The 22,235-nt window shown below is 40.4% G+C and overlaps 1 protein-coding gene across 1 annotated transcript in view; it reads right to left on the reverse strand.

Annotated features, from left to right (window-relative positions):
* Positions 1–22,235, reverse strand: part of LOC130686437 (teneurin-a-like) — a 78,282-nt gene that overhangs the window by 51,670 nt on the left and 4,377 nt on the right. The window contains exons 2-4 of the mRNA XM_057509554.2: positions 12,652–13,029; positions 7,211–7,416; positions 5,321–5,612 (exon numbers count right to left, since the gene is read on the reverse strand). Of these exons, the coding sequence (XP_057365537.1) occupies positions 5,321–5,612; positions 7,211–7,416; positions 12,652–12,889 (736 nt within the window). The 5' untranslated portion in view covers positions 12,890–13,029. The remainder of the gene's footprint in view (positions 1–5,320; positions 5,613–7,210; positions 7,417–12,651; positions 13,030–22,235) is intronic.

Raw genomic sequence — 22,235 nt, forward strand, 5'->3', positions numbered from 1 at the left:
GATAATAAGAGCCAATGGAGCGAGCGAGTAAGGTGAATAGAAAGGGGAACTACACGTCTGCTGGAATTCTTTCGTATTCTTCCGAGAGAGCTTCATTGTCCATTGTGTCCACGACTTTTAAAAGAAGGGGAAAAAAAATAAATAAATAAAATGCCGAGTCTATAGAATCTAGGCTAGAAAAAAAAAAAAAAAAAAAAGAAAAAGATATCTTCAAGTGTACGAAGAAAAGGGCGTAGAAAAGACCCTACTTCATTTTTCGATATTACCCTATGTCTGGCTAATGTCAAAAAAAAAAAGAAAAAAAAAAAAAAAAGAAGGAATTTTACGATTTTTTTTTTTTGATAGTCAAATGTGTTCCGCTTCCGGTATGTTCTTTCATCCGCTTTACCTACACCCAGCCCTTACATAAAGCTATTTTATTCAGGAAACAAGAGATATCCTAATAAATATCCTTTTCTTTTTTTTTTTTTTTTTTTCGTTACATTTTTCATAGCTTTAGCAACTTTGCACTCAAAAGAGATTCGCTCTGATGGAGGACCGGATATACATGTCGAACTTGTTGAAAGCTTTTGTCTTTCTTTTTTTCCTGCACCTCCTCCTTTTTGCATTTTAATAAAAGAGAAGCAGATCATTCGGCTGCATTGCAGTCGAAACTCCTCAAGAAAAACAACGTGCCCATTTCTTATTAAGAACAGGAGAGAAAAAAAAAAAAAAAAAAAAGAGACAACAAGTTTTGGGTTTAATTTTAAAAGAAAAGTTGAATGCATGATGATGATGATGACGAAACAGAGGACCGTGATGATAAGTGGCCCTTCAGCATCATCAGCTTCCCCCCTCCCTTCAATTGCACATTACACGAGTCTTGACCCCGAATAAAGATGGAACGCCCCAAAGTGAACGAACAACGTTAGATGGGGAGAAACGAATACACCCCCTCGAGGTTGAACGCGGCCTTTTAAAAATCCTCACAAAGATGCTCATTTTTTTTTTTCTTCTTCAGCTCCTAACACAAAAAGTCTAAAGGGAAAAACCCGATTGTGTTAAACCCGACACGTACCAAATTCCAGCCCCCCGCTACATTTGCCTGTCTCCCTCCATTTCTTTCTTTCCTTTTCTTTTTTTTAATACCATTAAAATATACATGTGTGTGCTGTACATGTATTTCGTTATTTAGCACCGCTCGCGCGTTCCTTCGAAAAAAAAAAAAAAAAAAAAAAACTTTCGGAACACACAAAAGTTTTTTTTCTCAGTCCCCCCCCCCCCCTCTTCATCTTATCCATCATCATCACTTTTGATCTTTTCTTCCATACAATATGCATATTAAAAAAAAAAAAAAATACATGTGTGCTGGGTTGGGAGAAGGATCGAAGTGTCTGACGAAGGCGGGACATTAAAAAAAAAAAAAAAAAAAAAAAAAAAAGGCAAAAGGAAAGTCGATGGTTGAGAAGCCAAGCCGAAAAACGGTTAGACACCTAACCGACAACCCCCGCATATCTACCCCCCTGGTGTCGTTGTGTTGCGTTCGGGTCCGTTTAACACGTAGACAAGAGCCTTCGTCGACACAACAAAAAAGCCAATCAACACATTGATGTACGAGGCTATTCAAATGTTTACCCCCCTCAAAACAAACGTGTTTGTAAACGAACCACTGAGCCGCATAATATCGTACGTACAAATGTTTTTGTTTTGTTTTTTTACCTACGAATCAACAAGTTCAAAAAGGTCGAAAACCATTTCTCCTTTATCCCTCTCGCCTCGGGAAGGAGAAAACATTTGTCTGAATAATGTGAAAATGATTGACCGTGAAAGTCCAAAAACAATTCAAAATATATATAAAAAAAAAAAAAAAAAAAAAAAAAAAGAAAAAGATTTTTGACAATTGAGCCCGTCAGGTCAGAAATGGACTAATTCAATGCGCATCAAAGTGCTTTATAATACGAAAAAAAAAAAAAAAAAAGGCCGTTGGCCAAACGCCTTTTTGTTTTTAAAACGCGTTGTCATTAGAAACGGGAGTAAGAGTGCTAGGTGCCCTGCAATTGTGCGTGTCGAAAATGTGGGAGAGCAGATTATAGAACGTCGCATTCAAATGAGAAAAAGAAATAAAAACCAAATTTTTCAGAATGGAGGGCAAAAAGAATCGTAAATGTTAACAGGTGAATCCCAATGAGCCTCAACCACTTATTCAGACTTTCAGATGAGATAAGGGGTGAAAAGGGTCATTTCTCTAGTGTTTATATTCCTGGCCAAGGTAAAAAAAAAAAAAAAAAAAAAAAAAAAAAAAATCCTCCCCCCCCCCATTTTTTTTTTAATCCAAAAAATAAAAATAAATTGTGTAGCCCTTTTCATGAAACATTTTCTCGGTACTTAAAATAACTCGGCAGTTAAGGCAGGCGCGACTGTAATTGCCCGGGCAGGATATAAAAACTCAAAAACGTTACAAACTTGGTGTTATGTGCATCTTTTTTTTTTTTTTTTTTTTTCAAAAATTGTCTTTACATTCAAGTCAGTGTATGTGTATAAGGGCGATGGGGGTGTTGACTTTTCAATCAAAGTCAGACGTCTACATACAACCCCACAAAAAAAAAAAAAAAGTTAGTGGGGGAAAAGAATTATAATGGCAGAGTGCGTAAGAGACTTGAAAAAAAAAAAAAAACCCATCAAATGGACAATGTCAAAAAAGAAAAACCCTGATGGGGTGGAAGCCCCACATCAGTAAAGATATGGGGACGGCCGTGAAATTGGAACCTCTTTTGGGTGCACGTAGGGGTTGGAAGAAAAAGGACGCTATCGTCGCACTATTATACATCAACTCTATATGTATATCTTCCGTTCAGATAGCGACAGTGGCTCTTGAAAAAAAAGAAAAAGCCTAGCGATGACTTTAAACAAAAAAAAAAAAAAAAAAAATGGACGGGATTTGTAGCGAGCATAGGAGGGGAGTGTGAAAATGAGTTGGAAATCCGCATCCGGATGTGATTCAAGTCACACCAGTCTGCCGCCGCAGCAGCTGCCGTTTTTTTTTTTATACAAGAAAAAAACGAAAAGTTGAAAGATTCCTCCTCCTCCCCCTTTTTCAGTTTTGGTATTTCTTCCATGAATTGACGACTGGTGTGCGCGACTTGCATTTCAAATCAAACCTTTTTTTTTTTCTTCCCTAGCCTCCCTTATATGCACATCGTGCACCATACGGCTGCTGCTGCTAAGTCTTTGCTTCCAAGGAAGGAAGGAAAGAAGAAGAAGAAGAAGAAGAAAAAAAAGAAAAAAAGAGAGAGAGAGAGAAACCGATTGACACGACACATCAGAGTGCACTATACACTACTACTACTACACTTTGAGCTGTTCCATACTGGAGCAAAGAGCATATACATATCGGGACACGCAGAGAGAGAGAGAGAGAGAGTGAGTGAGAGCTCGGCTAGCGCCAGATTCAATCACACAGATCAATACGATCAGGCAAAGTGCCGTCTCAGCCATCAAAGACTCGCACACGCTGACTGTATATGCTAGTCTTTACTAGTACTATTACTAGTCCTCCTGTCTCGCCAAATGGTGATTCGGTGTAGCGCACAGCAGCAGACGACGCATTTATTCGAATATACGTGAAAAACGAAAGGGGGGGGGGGGGGTGGGGGATTGTAATTTGAGAGGACGTTGCAACTTTCTACACCGGGTGGGGAGGAATGAAACATTTTTTTTTTTTTTCTTTCTTTCTTTCTTTTTGATGGATATGTTGGACGTGATTGCGTTTAATGGAGGGAAAGGATTGGAGAATGCGGATACTGCTTTAATAGAAAGGTCAACTGCGACCTCATGCAACATTCGATTGCTCGCGAAATGGTTAGGAATGACGTTGGGGGGGGGGAGGGGGTGATCGGTTCGACAGGCCATGTGACAAATAGAGGGAAAGAATGAAAATATCTTAAAAATTCGTCCGTATCAAATATAAATCCGGCAGCCGGAAGTGACAAGATCTTCAATTCGGTAGTACTTGATACGGAAGCAAACATCATCATGCATCGTCGAGAACACGGAGGCTGATCATAAAAAACAGCCTCAGAATTTTCAAACAAAACAAAAATGTTTTTTTTTTTTTTTTTTTTTTTTTTTTTTTTCAAAAGGCCTGCGCGACTCAATGATGGATTCCTTCCGAACGTGTGATAACATCACGCGGGAGTCTTTCCCAAATATATTCTTCTACAAAAAAAAAAAATAAATAAATAAAAATAAAAACTCACTTGCTTCTCTTTCTCTCCATATGCATAGCGGAGGTGGTGGAAAGGCGTCATGATTTGTGAGGCAACGGCCGCACGCACGCAAAACACGCAAAGCAAAATAACACACATGGCCCCAAAAAAGAAAAACTATTGCCGACCGAGTCCCATCCCCCCACTCTCTTAATACTTGGTAGAGTGTTGCATTTGAAATTCTTTTCGCCCCTCAAATTGCGACCAGACCTCCTCCGCCACACCCACAAATCACGTCGGGAGGGGTTTGAACACTAATAATAATTTGAACGGAAAAAACAAAAACTGGCGTGAATGCAAAAGCCAGAGGGGAAGCACCCCCCCCCCCAAAAAAAAAAAAGGAGCAGCAGATAGAAATTAGCGCATAATTTCAATCAAGAAACAATAAAAATAAAAAATCAGATGATGTGGGGGGGGGGGGGAATCCAGAAACAAAGGCAGGAGGGGGGAAAAAAATGCAATAAAAACGATAGCCATAAGTAAAAAGGGGCCCCTCTGAAAATGAGATTTCTCTGGCGTCATTAAGAAAGGGCGTAACGAGCTGCCACCCCCCGACTCGTTTCGTGATTTACCTTCCCATATGCATTTTTTTTTGGGGGGGGGGTATTTTGTTTACAAGGGCAAATCAAGAAAAAAAAAAGAATATTCAAGAGTCGTCAATTTCTTTCTTTCTCTCTTTGGCGTTCGTGACAAGAGAAGCTGTTAATAGATTCCTTCATGTGTTTCTTTAGCTCTCCGCTTTCACAAGATCGTGGTATTTAACGCGATGAAAACCCATTTAGGATATGGAGGCAGCGCACATTGTTGATGATGGAAGACTCCAATCGAGGAGTTTAGTAGACGATTGGAATAATTACGAGGCCCCAGAACAAAATAAACGAAAAAAAAAATTGGTTTCCCAGAGCACCCTCCCCTCATTTTCTCGAAATTCATTTTCCCCTTCAATTTTAACGGCCAAAAATAAAAAAAAAAAAAAAAAGCCCTAACCTTTTGCTTGTGATCCCCCCCCCCCTAATTTCTTCAAAAAAAAAAAAAAAATAGAATAAAATAAAAGAGAGAGGGGTGGCTTTTCTTACCTGATAGGGTCGAGTATGGTTCCATGCCGTTGTCCGGGTAGCTGGGCTCCGACTGGCTACTGGCCGACGGCGATTTAGAGCCGACGGGCAAGCGACCGCCTCGTCCGGATCGTTGATGCTGGTGCTGGGGGCTGTTCATCATCAAATCTTGCGGCTGCTGCTGTGACGCTAGTCCCGCCGTTGGCGCGGCCGCTTGCTGATGGTGATGATGATGATGATGCTGCTGTTGTTGGTGGGGCTGACCTCGCCCCGACCGCGAACCCAACGCCGCACCGCGAGGCGAAGATCCAATCTGCACATCGTACAAAGCAACACACACACACAAAAAAGAAAAGGTCAATGAATAACATTTTCTTTCGACGTCACCTCCTTCCACCTGACGTGCCAAATGTTAATAAGAAAAACAAAAAGAAGTGGGAAATGCGTGGCTGTTGTTGCTGCAACGACTTATAAAACAAAGGGAACGTGTGTGTGTTTGTGTGCGTCTGGAGCGGGAACTTAAGCTCATCACACATGTGTATGTAAATCTACCATTATATAGGGGCATCCGTAACCTTATTGGATGGAGGCAAAACTCTGTTGGAGAGGGGGAATACTGTTAAAGAAAAAAAAAAAAAATACTAGTCGATACATAAATAATGCCTCCGCTTCGAAGGTTAAAGCAGCGCAGTGAGGCAGCTAAAAAAGAATCCTAGAACGTCCAGTTGAGAAGAAGAATAAAAAAAAATAAAAAATAAAACAAGTTTTTTTTTTTTTTTCGTCTTCTTTGGTTTGAGAATTAAAAGAAAGAAAGAAAAGTCGGCGGTCGGGAGAGGCCCGAAGGAAACTAAAGGGATACAACATAAGATATCCTGTCTGGGACGAGCAAGCGCCAATGTATCTGATGGGTTTTGTGAGCTTCTTTACTTCCCCCCCCCCCCCTTTTCACTACACACACACACACAGACACACACAGACACACACCGTCGTCGTCACATAAATTCATCCCTCCATTTCTTTTTTGTCTATTCGAAATGAAAAAAGGAAAAAGTTACAACACAGACAAGCACACAACACGAAAAGAAGAAAGAAGCCGATGGTGGGTGAACACGGGCGCAGCAAGCGTCGAATATCTATAAAGTCATTCGTCTGATATTACCATAAAAGACTTTTTTCTTTCCCTTTTTCTTTTCTATCACTAGTAGCTGTGCTTCCTCCCTTATTCGAACTTTGGATATATATTTCTCGTTGTTTTTTTTTTGTTTTGTTTTCGTGTATAGTTTAAGGAAGAAACTGGGCGCTCGTAAATTCACCCTGCGCACCAAAGACTATACCCGTCTCGTTATAGCCAATGCGTTGCAGACTTAAAAAAAAAAAAAAAAAAAAAAAAGAAAAAGAAGAAAGGAATATCGTAATAATTACAGGGTCCCTGCATTTTTCTTTGCCTGTTCTAAAGTCTGTTTTGTCTATTCGAACGCGCACGGTTCGACAGGTTCATACATTAAGACAGGCTCGCCTACTACTGCGACTACCATTTGTTTCCTTAACTTGGAAAAAGAAAACCAACACGACACAAGATGAAAAATACAAAAAATACAAAAAACCAAGGCAACTTTCGGCTTTTCATCTTCCCCCTGGACGTTTCGGTTACTGCCCACTTGTGTGTGTTTTGTATTTTCTCATGTCCCTGTCCGCGAGGGGCGTGTCGTCCCGAGCTCTCACCGTCCATCAAAATGTTTCATCATCATTCGGAGAGAATAGAAATAAGCTCGCGCACGACAACAGGCAACAACAAAAGAACAGACCCGCATATTCATTTTAGAAGAGGAAAAAAAAAATGATGTCCACACAAATATGGGAAAATGCGCGATTTTGAAAAGAATAGGAGGTGTGTGTGTGTGTTTGGCTTACGTGTTGCGCTTTAGTTGAGCGGCGATGTTGACCGTTGTTACGCTGGCCAGTGTTGCCGTGTTGTTGTCTGTGTTGATGTCCTTGATGCGGATCCGACTCGTACAGCTCCTCACCGCAATTGTTGTACATGGCTTCGAAATCGTCTTCAGACATGTCGAGCTGATTCAAATGACGCGGCTGATGCTGATAACCCGGTTCGATATAACCTAAAAAAAAATTGTATTTAAAAATAAATAAATATTTAGAAATGTTTGTTTGTAAAATAACAAGGTTCAACTCAGTAGAACAGTTCACATAAACAAATTCTATTTCTACCATCACATTACCAATGTTTGATAATGTTCCATTCATCTAAGTCGTCTAGATATATAGCGACAGAACAACCAGACAGGAAAGAAAGAAAGAAAAAAATTAATAGAACGCGAGATGGATGTGTTCTACATGAAGTTGATGAGGCGACACAGACACAATAGTCCGAGCTGTCCCTAACCCAGAGCTACAACGCATCGAATGAGAGCAGCCTAAATAAATAAACACTTGAGAGAGCCAGAAGAACAACGATGAAGGAAGGTGACATTGACGAGTCCAGGAAAAATAGACAAAAAAAGGGCCGCCACACTGGGAGCAAAAAAAAAAAAAAAAAAAGTTGAGCTCCTGTAAAGCTACTACTATTCCATCATCAGTCAGCACGAATCAAGAAGAGTGGATAGCCCTGTTTTTGTTCATTTCTCTTTCTCTCTCTCGCTGCCTGGGCTTGTGCCCGGACTCCTGGTCTCCACTCAACCGGAGCTGTTTTTGTTTTTGCCGCCACGCACGCCTTCCTACGGAATTCCTTTTTTTTTTTTTTTTTTTGTCCATTTTTTTTTTTTTTTTTTTTCGTGTGTGTTACGAGCGAGCCCATCATCATCAACGGATTTGGCTGCGTTTGGGGGGTGCGTGACTCTCTTTAGCTCACGTTATGGATTGGACTTAACGCATTCCTCTCTCTCTTCATTTTTGTGTTTCCCCTCTCGGGTTGAGTGGGTTGGTACTTAATTGCTGGAGGGAAACCGTTGTGGGGGTCATTGCGAGTGTCAAGTGTATGTGGATGGATGGAAAAAGAGCCGGAATATTAGATTCTTTTGTCTCTCTGAGTGTGCCACGACAAGCGAAAGGAAACAAAACGAAACAATGATTATAATAAAAGTAAATGCCAAAACATCAGAACAACAATTGAAAAGAAAAAAAAAGAGAAACGTGTGAGGCTTTGTTACAAAGAGAAGAAGAAGAAGAAGGAAAAAAAAAAAAAGAGATTTCCGTGATGATACGGGCGTGACTTTTCTCTTTTGTCATCCAACAACAACATGCAAATTGGGCTGACATTGGACGCGTGCAACGATCCAAGACAGAGAACAGGGTAGTACCGATCACGGATCGCTAGTCAAGAATGTTTTTTTTTTTTTTAGAAAAAGAAAACCGGTAGATATTTCCATGTCCGTCACTTTCGTCAGCTCTTTTTCCAACATGCATTTAAAAAAAAAAATTCAGTTTGATAGACACATTGTGCGGGTATCGTTAAATTCATTCACGTAATGCGTCATGTAAGAAAAAAAAAAGAAACGTGCTGATCTCGTGAGAAAAAAATCGCAGCGGTAGGCACTTAAAAAAGGAAAAGAAAAAAACTTATTTATTCTTTCTCGAAATGCATTCCAATTCTAGCGGATGAAAAGAAGCAGAAGCAGAGAAAAGAAATAGATGATGATGGAGAGGCGATACGGAAGCCTGGCCAGACAGGCCCGACAGTAGGCTCTTTTCTTCACCTTACACGCATGCGTGATTGAACCTTTCCCCCACTCCCGTCTTTCCTGTTGTTGTTCGATGATGTTGCACTATTTTCGACTATTATGGCGAACGTTTGGAGGTTTTATGTGCTGACAAGCCAAATGCAATTTCAACATTTCGATTGATATTTGAATTCGTCTCGTATACGTTCCCCTTTTTCTTTTCGATTGCGACCTTGTCGTCATAAAAGCCATTTAAACCTCTCCTAATGCATTTGCCGTACGTGTATGTAAAGAAAGATTGACAGGCTTTAATACACGACGAACAACAAGTTGTAAATGTCAAACGGCAAAGCCTTTTTTTTTTTCTTTTCCCGGGAAGCGAACGCATCGTTGAAAAAGGGGTGGAATAAATAAAACAAGAGTCGGCGTGAACGATTCCTTCACGCACCAGCACTTTTTCTAGGTATACAACACAATCCCTACGCCGGAATGTCGGCCGTTCAGGAATGTTACAGGGGAAACAACAATCTCAATTTGATTTTGTCCCTTTCTTTTTAAAAGCGACAGTAAAAATTCCTAGAGCCCTCTAGTTTCGATTTTTAAATATGGAGGGGGAAAAAAATGTGTGATGACACGAGCCAATAAAAAAAATCGACCGTGGAGCCCAAAAGTTCATTATACAAAGAAGAAAAAATTCTGCAGAAAAACGATATTGCTTTCGACCCTAGATGGATGGTTAGTATTTTGTTTCACGACGTTTAAAACATTTTTTTTTTTTTTTTTTTTTAACTTCCCTATTCGTTTTGTTTCCCCTCTTTTGTTTGGTTTTTTTTCCATGTTATTGTTGTTGTTCATTTTTTTAACGATGTGCTAAACTTCGTCACTACCCCCCCTATATTTTCTTCGTGTATTTTTTTTTTACTATTCCAACCGAAAAAAAAAAAAAAACCTGGTCCGTCTGTTTATGTGTTCCAGTCCAAACATGGCGTGTTAGAAATGGGAATTTTCCTACGAAACACAAGAAGAAAAAAAAAGTCACAACCACTTCATTGTCTCGTTTCGCCATTATTTTTTTGTTTGTTTCAAAATGCGATAGACTTAGAAATACATCATGTTTGGTATACCTGCCTTGTTTTGAAATCTTTACGTAACTCTTCCCAACAAGCTATAGATTTTTGCATACACGAAATAACTGTCGTACACAGAAGCTACAGAAAAAGAAAAGACCCGAAATAAAAAAAAAAAAAAAAACGAGAGGAAAAATTGATAACGGAAAGTCAAGGGCACAAAGAAAAAAAGTTAAGCAATCACTCTTATGCCTTCGCCAACGTCAAGGACCACTTTAGTAAGATTAGATGCCTCTTTTTTTTTTATTCTAACACTATCCCGACTACTTTCCCTATTCTTCTCAATGGAACTATAACATCCGATCTACACGTTTCAACTTTAGCCTCAGCTTCTGTCTGCAATTTCTCTCGTCAGACTTGATGTTAAGTCCCAACACTGTTGTTGTCGTACTACTCTTCATTTTCTGGCCTTTATCGATTTGCCTTTCTTCGTTGGTGACATTCGATTCTCACACATTCGCAGGCAATCCCCCTGTTAATATATTCCCTTCGTCCTTTCTCCATTTCATTTGAGAATGTATTGCTCAGTACTTTCCATCCGGATTGGATGGAATTCGATCGCTTGCATTTGTTAGCAAAAGGATCGACTGTTTGACTCGCGATGAAAAAGTCTTGGGCTACATCCACCACGTCGTCTTCTTTTACTATCCAAACACCAACGAATGGTGGCGAGGTCAGCCACAAAAGAAAGTAATGGAACGTGTAGTAGGGGAGTGTGCAAACGTTAAAACGAATCGATAGAAGCCCAGAGACGTTGGCGAAACAATTCACAAAAATAGAGCCCCAAATAAATGGCCAATAAAACTAGGAAAAAATAATAATAATAAAAGAGACGAACGTACACTGCACGTTTCACGTAAAGTCCGGCGAGAAGGCCAATATTGCCGCAAGAAATCAAAGCAATTGAGACGGGAGGTAAAAAGAAAATTCACTCGTTTTTCGTATCCAAACTCAATCTGCTAAAGTGCGCGTTTGAAACAAATAGTTGGGGTCGAAAGGACAGCTTGAAGTAGATGCGCTAACACAACAGAGGGTCAAACAATCATCTAAGAAAGAAAAAAAAAGGGCCGAGTTTCTACTACGCGTGTTTGTAAAAAGCGGCCGCTGTCGGGAGAAACTTTAAAGAGAGTTTCATCAAAGAAAGTCGACGACTTTTCTGCCCTTTTGACAATAACACATGAAAAAGAAACACGGCAGCTCATCACCTGAATTAAGACGGTCACGCAAGAATTATGCATTATAGCCTACTTGATATACAAGCAGATGAATCATCTTTTTTTTTGTTTTGTTTTGAGCGTGAGTGATTCTTTTCATATGTTTCCCGAGCCTACGAAGAATCCTCAAGAGTACTGCACACACGCCCAATTTAAAGGTTTCACACTCCCCGTGTTCTCCTTTTATTTTATTTTTTTTTTCCCTGTTGTTTGGTTGCGCCTTTTCAACAACATCGTCTATCTACCTCCTGTTCCTCCTACGTCTTCTTCTTCCTTCTTTTATCCAATTACATTTGACACCGGACGGCCTGCTGGCCAAAAAAAAAAAAAAGAAAGAAAGAAAGAAAGAAAACCACAGCCAAGAGAGTAAGAGATAACGCGATAGTTCCATTCATTACAACAACGTGTCACGGTCAAGAGTTCCGGCGGGATTGCACGTACAATACAATAAATCAACGAATCGGAATCACAGGCAGCAGAGGCGCCACTGGTGTGGTACACATCATCCCCTTCGTTTCTCCCAAACACACAAAACTAAACGCAGTAAACAATCGAGCGGAGAAAGAAAAGTCTGGTGGCAGCTTTATTTCCTATACTACGCCGTCATACAATCAAAAGAATATAAACCGGCCGGGCCGGTTATCTCACTTTGGCTGGGCTGGTTTTTTTGTTGTTGTTGTTGTTGTTGTTGGCTTTGATTACAAGGCATGGTTTCCCTTTTCTCTCGTAAATGGGGTGTCTATTAAATAAGATTGCAAAGCCACACCACACGCAACAATCCATTGATCCGGTAAACACGTTAACAAGATCGCAGGGATTTTTGGTTTTTAAACAACAAGAGGTCACAGATAAGAATCCCCCAGATTTCGTCTAATCGAATCAAACGATTAATTAAAATCCAATCAAGAAGAGAAAAAAAAAAAAAAACGCTTCCTTTTGATACATTCGGCCCAGCTGCTCGAGGCGGGCACAAATGTGTACATAAAAAAAAAAAAAAATAGAGGCAAGAAAAATAAAAAGAAACGAGGGCTGTGATCTCCAACCGCGAGAGACAATTAGTGGGTGGTGGTCTTAGAATAGCCAGAAAGACTCTCTGTTCTTATCTCGCGAACGAAAACGCTTTGGTAGCGAGGGGGGATTATTACCATCGGTTCGTCATTAATTCTCTCCAAAAGACACATTCCTACTACAGTCGCCATCAACAAACAAACAAGAAAAAAAAATTAAGGGCTAGCTACTTCCCCCCTTTTTTTTTTTTCTCCAGCTGCTGTTTGAAGGAAGTCAAAAACATACGGCGGAACTGGGACAACAAGAAAAGATGTAAGAGATGGATTTACCTGGATGATTGGGCGCGACGACGTGGTTGTTGAAAGGTTCGGCGTTCAAGTAAGACGGCTGCTGTTGAGCAGCTTCAATGTGCAACGGTTCACGTTCGTCAGACGACGACGAAGCCGAATCTTCCGTGTGCTCCTCCGAGTCTTCTTCTTCCGAACGCCACTGCAGCTCACAATGAACTGTTGAAGAGGCAAGGGTCGCCGTTGTTGGTTGATGGCGCCGACCGATCAAATCAGCCATGTTTGGCCCGCATACAACACATGAAAATGTTTGCCTATCCACACAGCAGCAACGACACTGCGCTTTTTGGATGGATGGATGTTTTTTTTGTTTGTTTGTTTTTTTTTTCAGTTGGAGCCAGGAAGTTCAAAATCGCCAATCTGATAAAAAAAAAAAAAAAAAGAAAAAAAGAAAACAAATAGTTTAGCATGGAGGGTATTTGAAAACGTTGCAACAATAGAATTCAAGAAATATCGATCGTCTGCTGTTTCCGTCACATGTAACGGGCGCCTGAACGAGTGGCCCAACACCTTGAAAGGCAGCCCTGCAGCTGCGTTTCTTTTTCTCTAGATCGTGCATTGTTTATTTCCACTTGTTCAATCTGGCCAAATGACTTGGTGGTAATCATTCTCTGTTGGGGCCGACATGAGCACACGTTTGGCGTAGTAAATCGAAAACAAAACAACTCGGCGAAAAATATAAAAACAACAAATGGAATGAAAATGATGATGATGATGCCAACAAAATAAAAGAAAAAGAAAATATATGAGGGCTTTTTAGACACTATGCCAGTTCGTATTTTAGCTAGAGGGCTGAAAAAACGTGCCGTGGCTAAAAGCCAGTCCCCATAACAGAAGAAAACACGTCCGTATGATTAACATACTTGTGTTATGGAAAAACGAGCGAGAATGAGAAAAATGGGGGGTACAAAAATAAAAAAGAAGAAACGGTGGATTTAATTACAAACGGATGACATATGCTGGTATCCTTTTATGAAAAAAAAAAAAAAAAAAAAAAAAAAAAAAAAAAAAGTCTTGGTGTGTTTGTCCGTTCTATCTGCCAACTGGTTTCTCTCTTGGCATTCTCCGTGACTTGTAGACTAAACCGTATCGCTTTACGCGTTGTCATCATCATTATCACAGCTGAAAACTAAAGCGGCACTATAGTCCAACTACTAGCCACATCGGTTATTATTCAACAAAAAAAGATATCGTCATAGGAAAGCATCTCTTGTTTCGAAAAAAAAAAAAAAAAAATAACATCCAAGTCGCACGAGCTATTTTGACAACGAGTTTGATGGATAGCAGTACAGTGGGGAGGGTGCGTAGTTAGCATAATAATGTTGACATTGTTACTATACCAACACACCTTGCAGAAACGGGGCCATGTCAGGAAGGAAACACGACGACATGGACAGCTATTAGACCGATACAAAAGAGTGTCTGCAGCATTGAAAAGAAGGGTCCAATGTACACATACAACAAAAAAAAATAGAATAAATATTTTGCCATCTATTTTGCTTCTTTCATCACATCCTCCCCAACGGTACAAAAAAAAAGGACCCGTTTTTTTGGTGGGGACAAATGACGACCTACGTATTCTTTAAAAAAAAAATGTACTATACTGGTGTAACGTTGGAGGCGATGGCATAATCATACGATGACGGAAAAGGCGGATAGGGGATGGATTGTATACGGACAGCTGCAGGACCTGATGACTCATCTGATGAGACCTCACTCCCTCACAGTAAAAAAAGAAACCCGAGAATCTTATTCGCTTAAAACAGGATCACTAGGTTAACGTTTCTTTCCCTATATTATTAAGATACGCATTTTGTTTTGTTTGAAGCTGAAAACATTTTTTTTTTCTCCTTTGATTTCAAACTTCGTCAATAAGAAATGCAGAAAAACACGTTCTTCGATCGGTGTAACGAGAACGCCCGCACGTTCGAATCCGTTCGTTATAGTTTGTGTGTAACAGGCCTACTGAATCTCAAACATCGGGAGCATCATTAAAATCGCACGCCTCAGTTACTTCTTTGCCACACGTTTTTCAGATCCGACGTGACTTTCACGCTTAACAAAGAAACAGATGGATCTATTTCGGGGTCCGTGGTGTTGGAAACACAACACCCACCAAAAACCAAACACATGTACACATAGAGCGACGGGAAAACTGGAACTGATGGATCGTTGTTAAATCCCGAACGTTAAAAAAAAAAGACAAGAAAAATGAGAATAATAATAAATAAACTAAATCATTTTATCCTTAAGACTCTACAACACGCTTTATAGTTTTTTTTTTTTTTTTTTTTTTAAATCAACAATTACGACTGTGGTGTGCTAGTTGTTTACGGGCTCTACAAACAGACAATACCGCCATGGAATAATAAAAAATACAACAAGATGGATGGTGCTCGTCACGGAACCTAACGCGCATGTAGAGAAGCTCCGCTGCTTTAGGGGTTACAAAATGAAACCCGTGAAAAACAGAGAAAGCTATTGTGTAAAATAAAAAGAATTGGAACAACGTACCAAGTTTTAAAAAAAAAAATGGTTTAGAGATCTTAACAGAAAAGAAAAACGATAATTTCGAGACGTAGGATTGTTGTTGAGGCACATTGCGATTGTCGTGAACGAAAGAAAAGTATCGCCATCAAAGAGAAAATAATAAAAAAAAAACAAACGGGAAATTGAAGTGGGACGTGAGGTCCACCATTACCCTCACCGAACGGTCCACTAACATTATCAAACACACAGAGGTAACAGCAGAGCCCCACGATTGGCCTCCGTCATCTCAGCCCCCTAGTATAAAAGTAGCCTAATAATAGTCCAACTCCAACTGGACCTTTAGAGTTCCCGACCAGCAAAACAACAAAAAACTTGCCCGTCTTTTTATTTGCCCAATTTATTTTGTTTTCTTTCATCTCAACTTAGTGTAATCATAACTAATAATAATAACTATAAGCCGCAAGATGTATGAAAAAATGCTATACAAGATCCTTCCCCTTGGCCTTAACAAACAAAAAAAAAATGCCATCATCATCCGGAAAAGAATCCACGACTTTTTTTTTTTTTTCTTTTTGCGCTCGCTACATAATTGAGCTCTTCCCTGCCCCTGAGGACCTCGTTATGGAACTGTGTGACGTTGGCTTGATATCCTCGTGTGCGTTCAAAAGACAAACAGAGAGAGAAAAAGCTGGACTCGAAAGTTGTGTGCAAACGGGCTGCTGCAGCTGCTGCCTCAGACGTCAAACGGTTTCCCAATTGTTGGCGGCTAAGAGAAAAGCCGATCCATCACGCATTTTCTGCTAGCGTGTTGGAGGAGGAATGAAAACACCCTCCCTCTCTCACTACCCCTGACAAGAAACAACAAGACAGATACTCTCCAAATCCAATTCAAACAACAGCAAACAGGAAGAAAAGAGAGGGAACAAAAAAAAAAAGTAATATTGTGTATGCATTACCCGGCAATCATTTGCATCTCATTATTCTCTCTGTAACTCAGGCAACCATAAATGGCATTTTTTTTTCTTTTTTTTTTTCGCTTTACAAAACAAAGTCGTCGAAAAAAAAAAGCGGGTAGAGTCACGACGACGATTTTCAGCGTTCAAATTCTCATGACAGGACCGTTTATAATCAGCTTACGTAAGCCTTGATATTTACAACCGTATTACTCGATGGAAACGACGAGCCATCAGTAAAACGGAAACTTGTGCCCGCCAACTAATTAGGACAAACATCGGGCCAACTTGCACGTTTAACAAATTGTCAAATCATTTTCCAAACTTGTTCGCCATCCAGTTTTCCAATAACACAATAAACTACCTAAAATGCTCTTTCGCATTTCCGACGAAATTAAACTACAAAAAAAAAAAAAAAGAGAGGCTAATAATGAGGTACAAAAACGAGTCGTCCTGCAATTCTGCAATGACACACACGTGCATGACTTAAATAGGGGATCGGGAAAGTGATGCTGCTGGATCGAAGAGCGTATGTGCCAGATGGCGAGACGAGATAAATGAGACTCGAGTGGTTAGGGCGTTGACGTTCGAGGACACATATCATTGGCAATGCTGTGTTCACTGACCGTGCGTAGAGAATTCGCTGTTGAATGAATCTTTCAAGTACCTCACCATAGAGAAAGTGACGCATTAAAGTAACATCAAGGACAGAGTGCAGTCTCTTATGTCTCGCCGTGAAATCGGAATTCAATTACGTTGCCAACGGCGCGGCAGACTAGGTACAATGCGAAGGGGGGGGGGGGGCGAGGTATTAATGAGAGCCAGGACTGATCAGTTTAACCAAAGCACTTTCGTATCACCTACCCTTCCACCTAAATTGCAACATCTACTTTTTTCGCAAACGGGGGAGGGGGGGGGGTGACAAGAAAACGATTTTAAAATGTGTAATAAGATTTTGTGTACGCGTGTGCCAATCGATGCTATTTTTGCCTTCTTTGTCTGTTCTTATCAACGTCTTGGAAAATTTAGCGCAATCATGGACATCATTGTTCTGCGATTGGCTTGGCTAATTGTTCGTTTTTTTTTGTGAAATCTTTTTAAAAAGGAAATGCGACAGGCCTTTCGACAGACTGTTACGAGGAGAAAGGCAATAATAAAAGAATCTTTTTCGAGTTCAAACGTTATGAAAGGCATTCCATTCGATAAAAAAAAAAAAGAAAAGAAGAACACGATAAGAGACAATAATATTGCCAGAGTTCAAATTGTTGCACTGTCATCATCATCATCGTAAAGTTCTTTGTATCAAAGAGCGAGATGAAGAAACAGTCCTTTTTGGAATCATCTCCTCGTCGGCCATTTTACCCTTTTTTTTTCTTAGGGGTCGTGTTAAAAATAACATCAATAAATAAAAGCGAGATAAAGTGTGTGGTATTATTAGGCGATTCGATTCGCTAGCCGACCTAACAAAACGACCGAAATCAACCGTGAAATCAAAGAAATCATTGTTCTCTAATAGCTCGTATAACCCCTTTCCTTTCGAACGAAAGGACTTAAGAAAAAAAAAAAAAAAAAAAAGTTTTTACTTCATTATGAATGTTCAAAGAATAGCCGCAGGGAAGGTGAGTTGTAATGCGTACCAATAAAGTCTCGGTGCAAGAGTGAAAATTCATGTGGAGCGCGCCATCCGGCCTCTTTTTTCGAGGACGGGATTTCCGTTTTTGGGTGGTGGACCCAATCAAAATTATGGCCACCTTTTTTTTTTTTTTTTTAACAGCCATCCCAAGAAAACGTACTCCAATTTATCCCTAGATCTCAATGTCCCTTTTGACGGCGACCATATTAAAAATCAATTCCCATTGCGTCTGGAGACCATACGGTGCAGTAATAATGCAATCAAAAATGTACTACCGTTGCCTCCCAATACAAAAAAAAAAAAAAAAAAAAGAGAGAGGGGAAGGAAAAAAAATGAAAAGCTTTTCGATGTGTGGTACACCCACTGACGTCATAGCACACCAAGGAAAGTGGAGTCATAGAGTTTGCGAGTAATGATTGCGATACGGCTAAAAACAGACTGCATTTCTATTTTTAAAAAAGCTCTCCGCTATGTCTGCTTGGGTAAAAGCATTTAAAACAAGGAGCTTTCATAATTTTCAAGGGAAAAAAAAAAATCATTTTCGAATTCGACCGAATGGATTCTAAGCTGGATCGTTCTGTAGGCGTACACTGCGAGAGCAGCACCTTTGATGTTGCGCTTCTTTGTTTAGCGAGGGAGGGGGCGTACACAGTCAAAAGTAAAACGGTAGTCTATGATGATGAAAAAAAAGAAGCACTCGACACACCTAATCCGATTAACTATTCCATCACTTGGGGAAAAAAAGAACGAAAGGCAGCCCCAAGAAAGAGAAAAAAGAGGCAGAACAACATTTTGTTGCGAAAATGTTAGTATTCACAAAAGATAGGTATACGAAAATCCAATTAGAAAAAAAAGCTCCGTTCCTAACCCCCAGAAGGAAAAAAAAAATCAATTTCGATCAGTGTTGGGTTTTCACACGCGCAACAGTTAACCCCGGTGCATATATCACGTTAAAAAAAATAAACAAGGGGAAACGCCTGGGGGCCACCTGTCTAATCAAATAGGAAGGTTTGCCCGTAAGCGATCGATGACGGGACCCTGACGGACGCCGTCGTCACCGACATCTTCTTTCCCTCCTTTTTATTTTTGGTCGTAATGGAAAGAAAAGACGGTCTAAAACTTTTGAAACTGAAGTGGCGGTATACCGTGCGTGAGTGTCAATCGCATTTTGCCTTTTTTTTTCCAAAATGGAATAAGCAAAAGAGAAAAGTCGTGTGGTGAACATTGGCGCTATATACCTTTCGTACGGCATTTAAAAACGAATGGCAGATCGATGGTCCCCACGCAAACAAGACTCGCACGCACATAAAACGGAACGAGAAATGTGTTTTTTTTTTTATAGAGAAAACAAGCCACGCCCCAAATTGCAGGCCACCCTTTATCAATCGATAGGTTTGTAGCAAGGTCATTGTGTGACTTGATTGAATCAATCAAGCAGACATGAACAACAACAAGAAAAGATTGATTTAAAAAAAAAAAATAGACGGATGGTAGCCGTACTTCCCGTGTAGCTGCTCCGGGGGGCTGTATGGATTGGCCGTCGGGGCGGGATTTTGGCACCGACGTCGGTCGATATTGTTGAGAAAGAGGGGAAAAAAAAGAAAAGAATTTCCCTTTTTTCTTTTCGGGAGCAGCCGCCGGACAAACCCATAATTCTTCGTTTATAGTTGGGTAGATAGCTGCTACCAGCCAAGCCATATATTGACACTGAATGTCCACTGTATACGGTTATTTTCTTTAATGGCTAATGCAATGCCCTATCATTTATAATTCTTCATCAAATTTTATTCTACATTGCGAAAGCGAACACAATTGACCTTTCTCGCGCATCGCAATGCCCTTTCCCTCCAGCTGTAGCGCAATTCATTTCCCAAGCATTACAGTTTAATTACCCAAAATACTAAAGACACTCGCCAAACACTCAAAGGGGGGAAGTGGAACCCAGAAAACTTTGTGATCCGAACGCAGCTCTCCGTTCGGGTATGAAGATGAGTACTATTAGCGCGCAAGGAGAGCGAGGAAGGGGCAACGTATAATATTGTGTAGCAAGTATTAAACTAGGAACAATACGAAACAGCATAGGAAGGGTGGATGAAAAACCATTGGGCACATATGATGATGCATAGGGATTAGTTCGAGCTCATATAAAAATAATCATAATCATAAAAAAGCATCCGCCATTTTCGTTTGTTGCAAGACAAAACCGGACACGGACTCGTTGGCCCGCTACACGAAAGTTTACCCCCCTCCACACTAAAAACCCATTGGCTATTGCGCTGAGAACAAAAGAGGATCAACAGAAAGAGAGAAATAACCTCACCCTCTTCCCTCAATAACAAGAGAAAGAATCTTGCTTCCCCTTTACCCCGACCTCCATTACACACAATGTAGTACACTACTTACACATTGTGCTGCGTATAGCCGTGAAGCCCCTCTGGACTGATATTAGGACAGAGAACAACGAAAATAAAAGGACCGAATAATAAAAAAAAAAAAAAAAAAAAAGAGAAAAACGTTAATAACAAGAAGATGAAACAAGAAGACGCCGGTCAAAGTAGTCGTATATCTTTTGTGAAATTGGCCTTGATGATCACGCAGACGTAAAACAAAAAAAAAAAAAAAAATGTTGGCTGGACGAGAAAACTGGGCGCGCGCAATACAATCGCCCGAGTGGATGTTGATGATGATGAGCCGACTCCCGCCGCCCACCCCACCCTTTTTTTTTTCTTTCCTTCCCTCATCATCAAAGTCAGTTAAAGAGGGGTCGCGATCTTGATGGATAAGCGGCCAAAAAAAGAGTTTGCTACCACGCTATGTACATACACCGCTTCTTCTATACATGTCTACATACTTTACTTATCACGGGCTATTGTGCTCTGCCTTTCTCAAGAGAATGTATAATATAAACCGGGAAATAAAAAATAAAAAAAAAGGAGATGCATATCAAACAAATGCTGACGCTGGAAGCTTTTTGGAGAGGGCAAAACTCTCGACAACAAGATCTCTTTCCTATCTCATTTCTTCGTCTTACTTGTTATGGTCGATGTTGCCAGTTTCGAAGAAGGACCGCTACTGAGAATCCATCTGAAAACCAGCCAGCCATTCCGACCATCGGATGCGGGAAAAATTTTCTTTATCTTCCATACCACAGAATAAGGAAGGGGGGACTAAAAAAAAAATGGTGAGCGGGTATTTTAGCCAAACGATTATTGAGCTTAAAAAACAGGGAGGAAGGGGAGAGAGGCGATCATTATGCATATCCGCACGTCCATCGTCGGATTTCAAGAACAATGAACGACGCAAAAAAAAAAAAAAAAAAAGACATTGGTGAAGACGTCGGTGATGACTTGGTTGTTGAAAATCGGGGGTGCCAGAGTCACAGCACGCACGAGGGGGGGGGGGGGAGTCGGTGGTAATGGAGGGGAGGGGTACAGACGACGCTAATTGACACGAGCGCGCTCTTTTCGCCTCGTGCATTCCTTCACGACACGCAGTAAAGACAGTAGCGCCCCAACGGAGGATTTAAAAATTATGTACTTTTTTTTTCTTTCTTTCATTACTGTCCATCACTTTTTTTTTCTCTACCCCCCGTTTCCCTTTTGGCTTCTTTCTCCAGTCATCTTTTTGTTTTTCTCAAGGGCTCGTGTTGTACGAACGTCCCTTAATACCCCCCCTTCAAACCCCACCCCTTTAGTTTGTTTCATTTTCTTGCAGACAGAAAGGCGGATCCCGTCGACTATGTGGACAATCCCCTTGATGTTTCGATACACAATGAAACAAATGAATAGCGTCCTCAATTGGCAACAAAAAAAAAAAAAAAAATACCCCCAGTGACGTCAGGCCGTGAATAATCGATTGCGAGAGACCTTAGCCCGGTTGACTTGCGTGTGTCTTATTTTGAAAGAAAAAAAAAAAGACAAGAAAATCAAATAGGAATACACCCCCAAGTCTTTGTCGTTTTGATATGTCGATTTACAAAGAAAGAAAAAAAAACGATGGCAAAACTGCAGAGACATTGCGGGACAAAGCAGCGCACAGGGAACGATTAGAATGAGACACGGACGGCAAAAGAGAATGTCCTCGTATTGGAACATCCCGATGGGGTCTTCCTCTGTATACACAACACTCTTTTTTCTTCTTTAACCCTCCCTTGTACTAGAGCCAAAGAAAGAGAAAAAGAAATGGATTCCTGCATCAGAAAAAACTCGTGTTTATCACGCGTGAACACCATCTACACTGTATTCTGTTCGAGAGTCTAAAGACGGTCTACTGATCTCGGTTCTCTTTCTTTTTCGCATGTCCTATCAGTGGCACAACAAAAGGGTCGAATGTTCGTGTCAAAGTCCCGAAAAAGAAGAAAACATATCCGTTTTATGCAATTCCCCAAGCTTCTACTTTCGTTTCTGACGCTGATCCTGGAGGATCGATGGGCCTTGCACAGACTGATATTCTTTTTTTTAAAAGGCTAAGCCCTCAATTTTCATGTGGTG

Source organism: Daphnia carinata, chromosome 2 (assembly GCF_022539665.2).
Source record: "Daphnia carinata strain CSIRO-1 chromosome 2, CSIRO_AGI_Dcar_HiC_V3, whole genome shotgun sequence".
NCBI lineage: Eukaryota > Metazoa > Arthropoda > Branchiopoda > Diplostraca > Daphniidae > Daphnia > Daphnia carinata.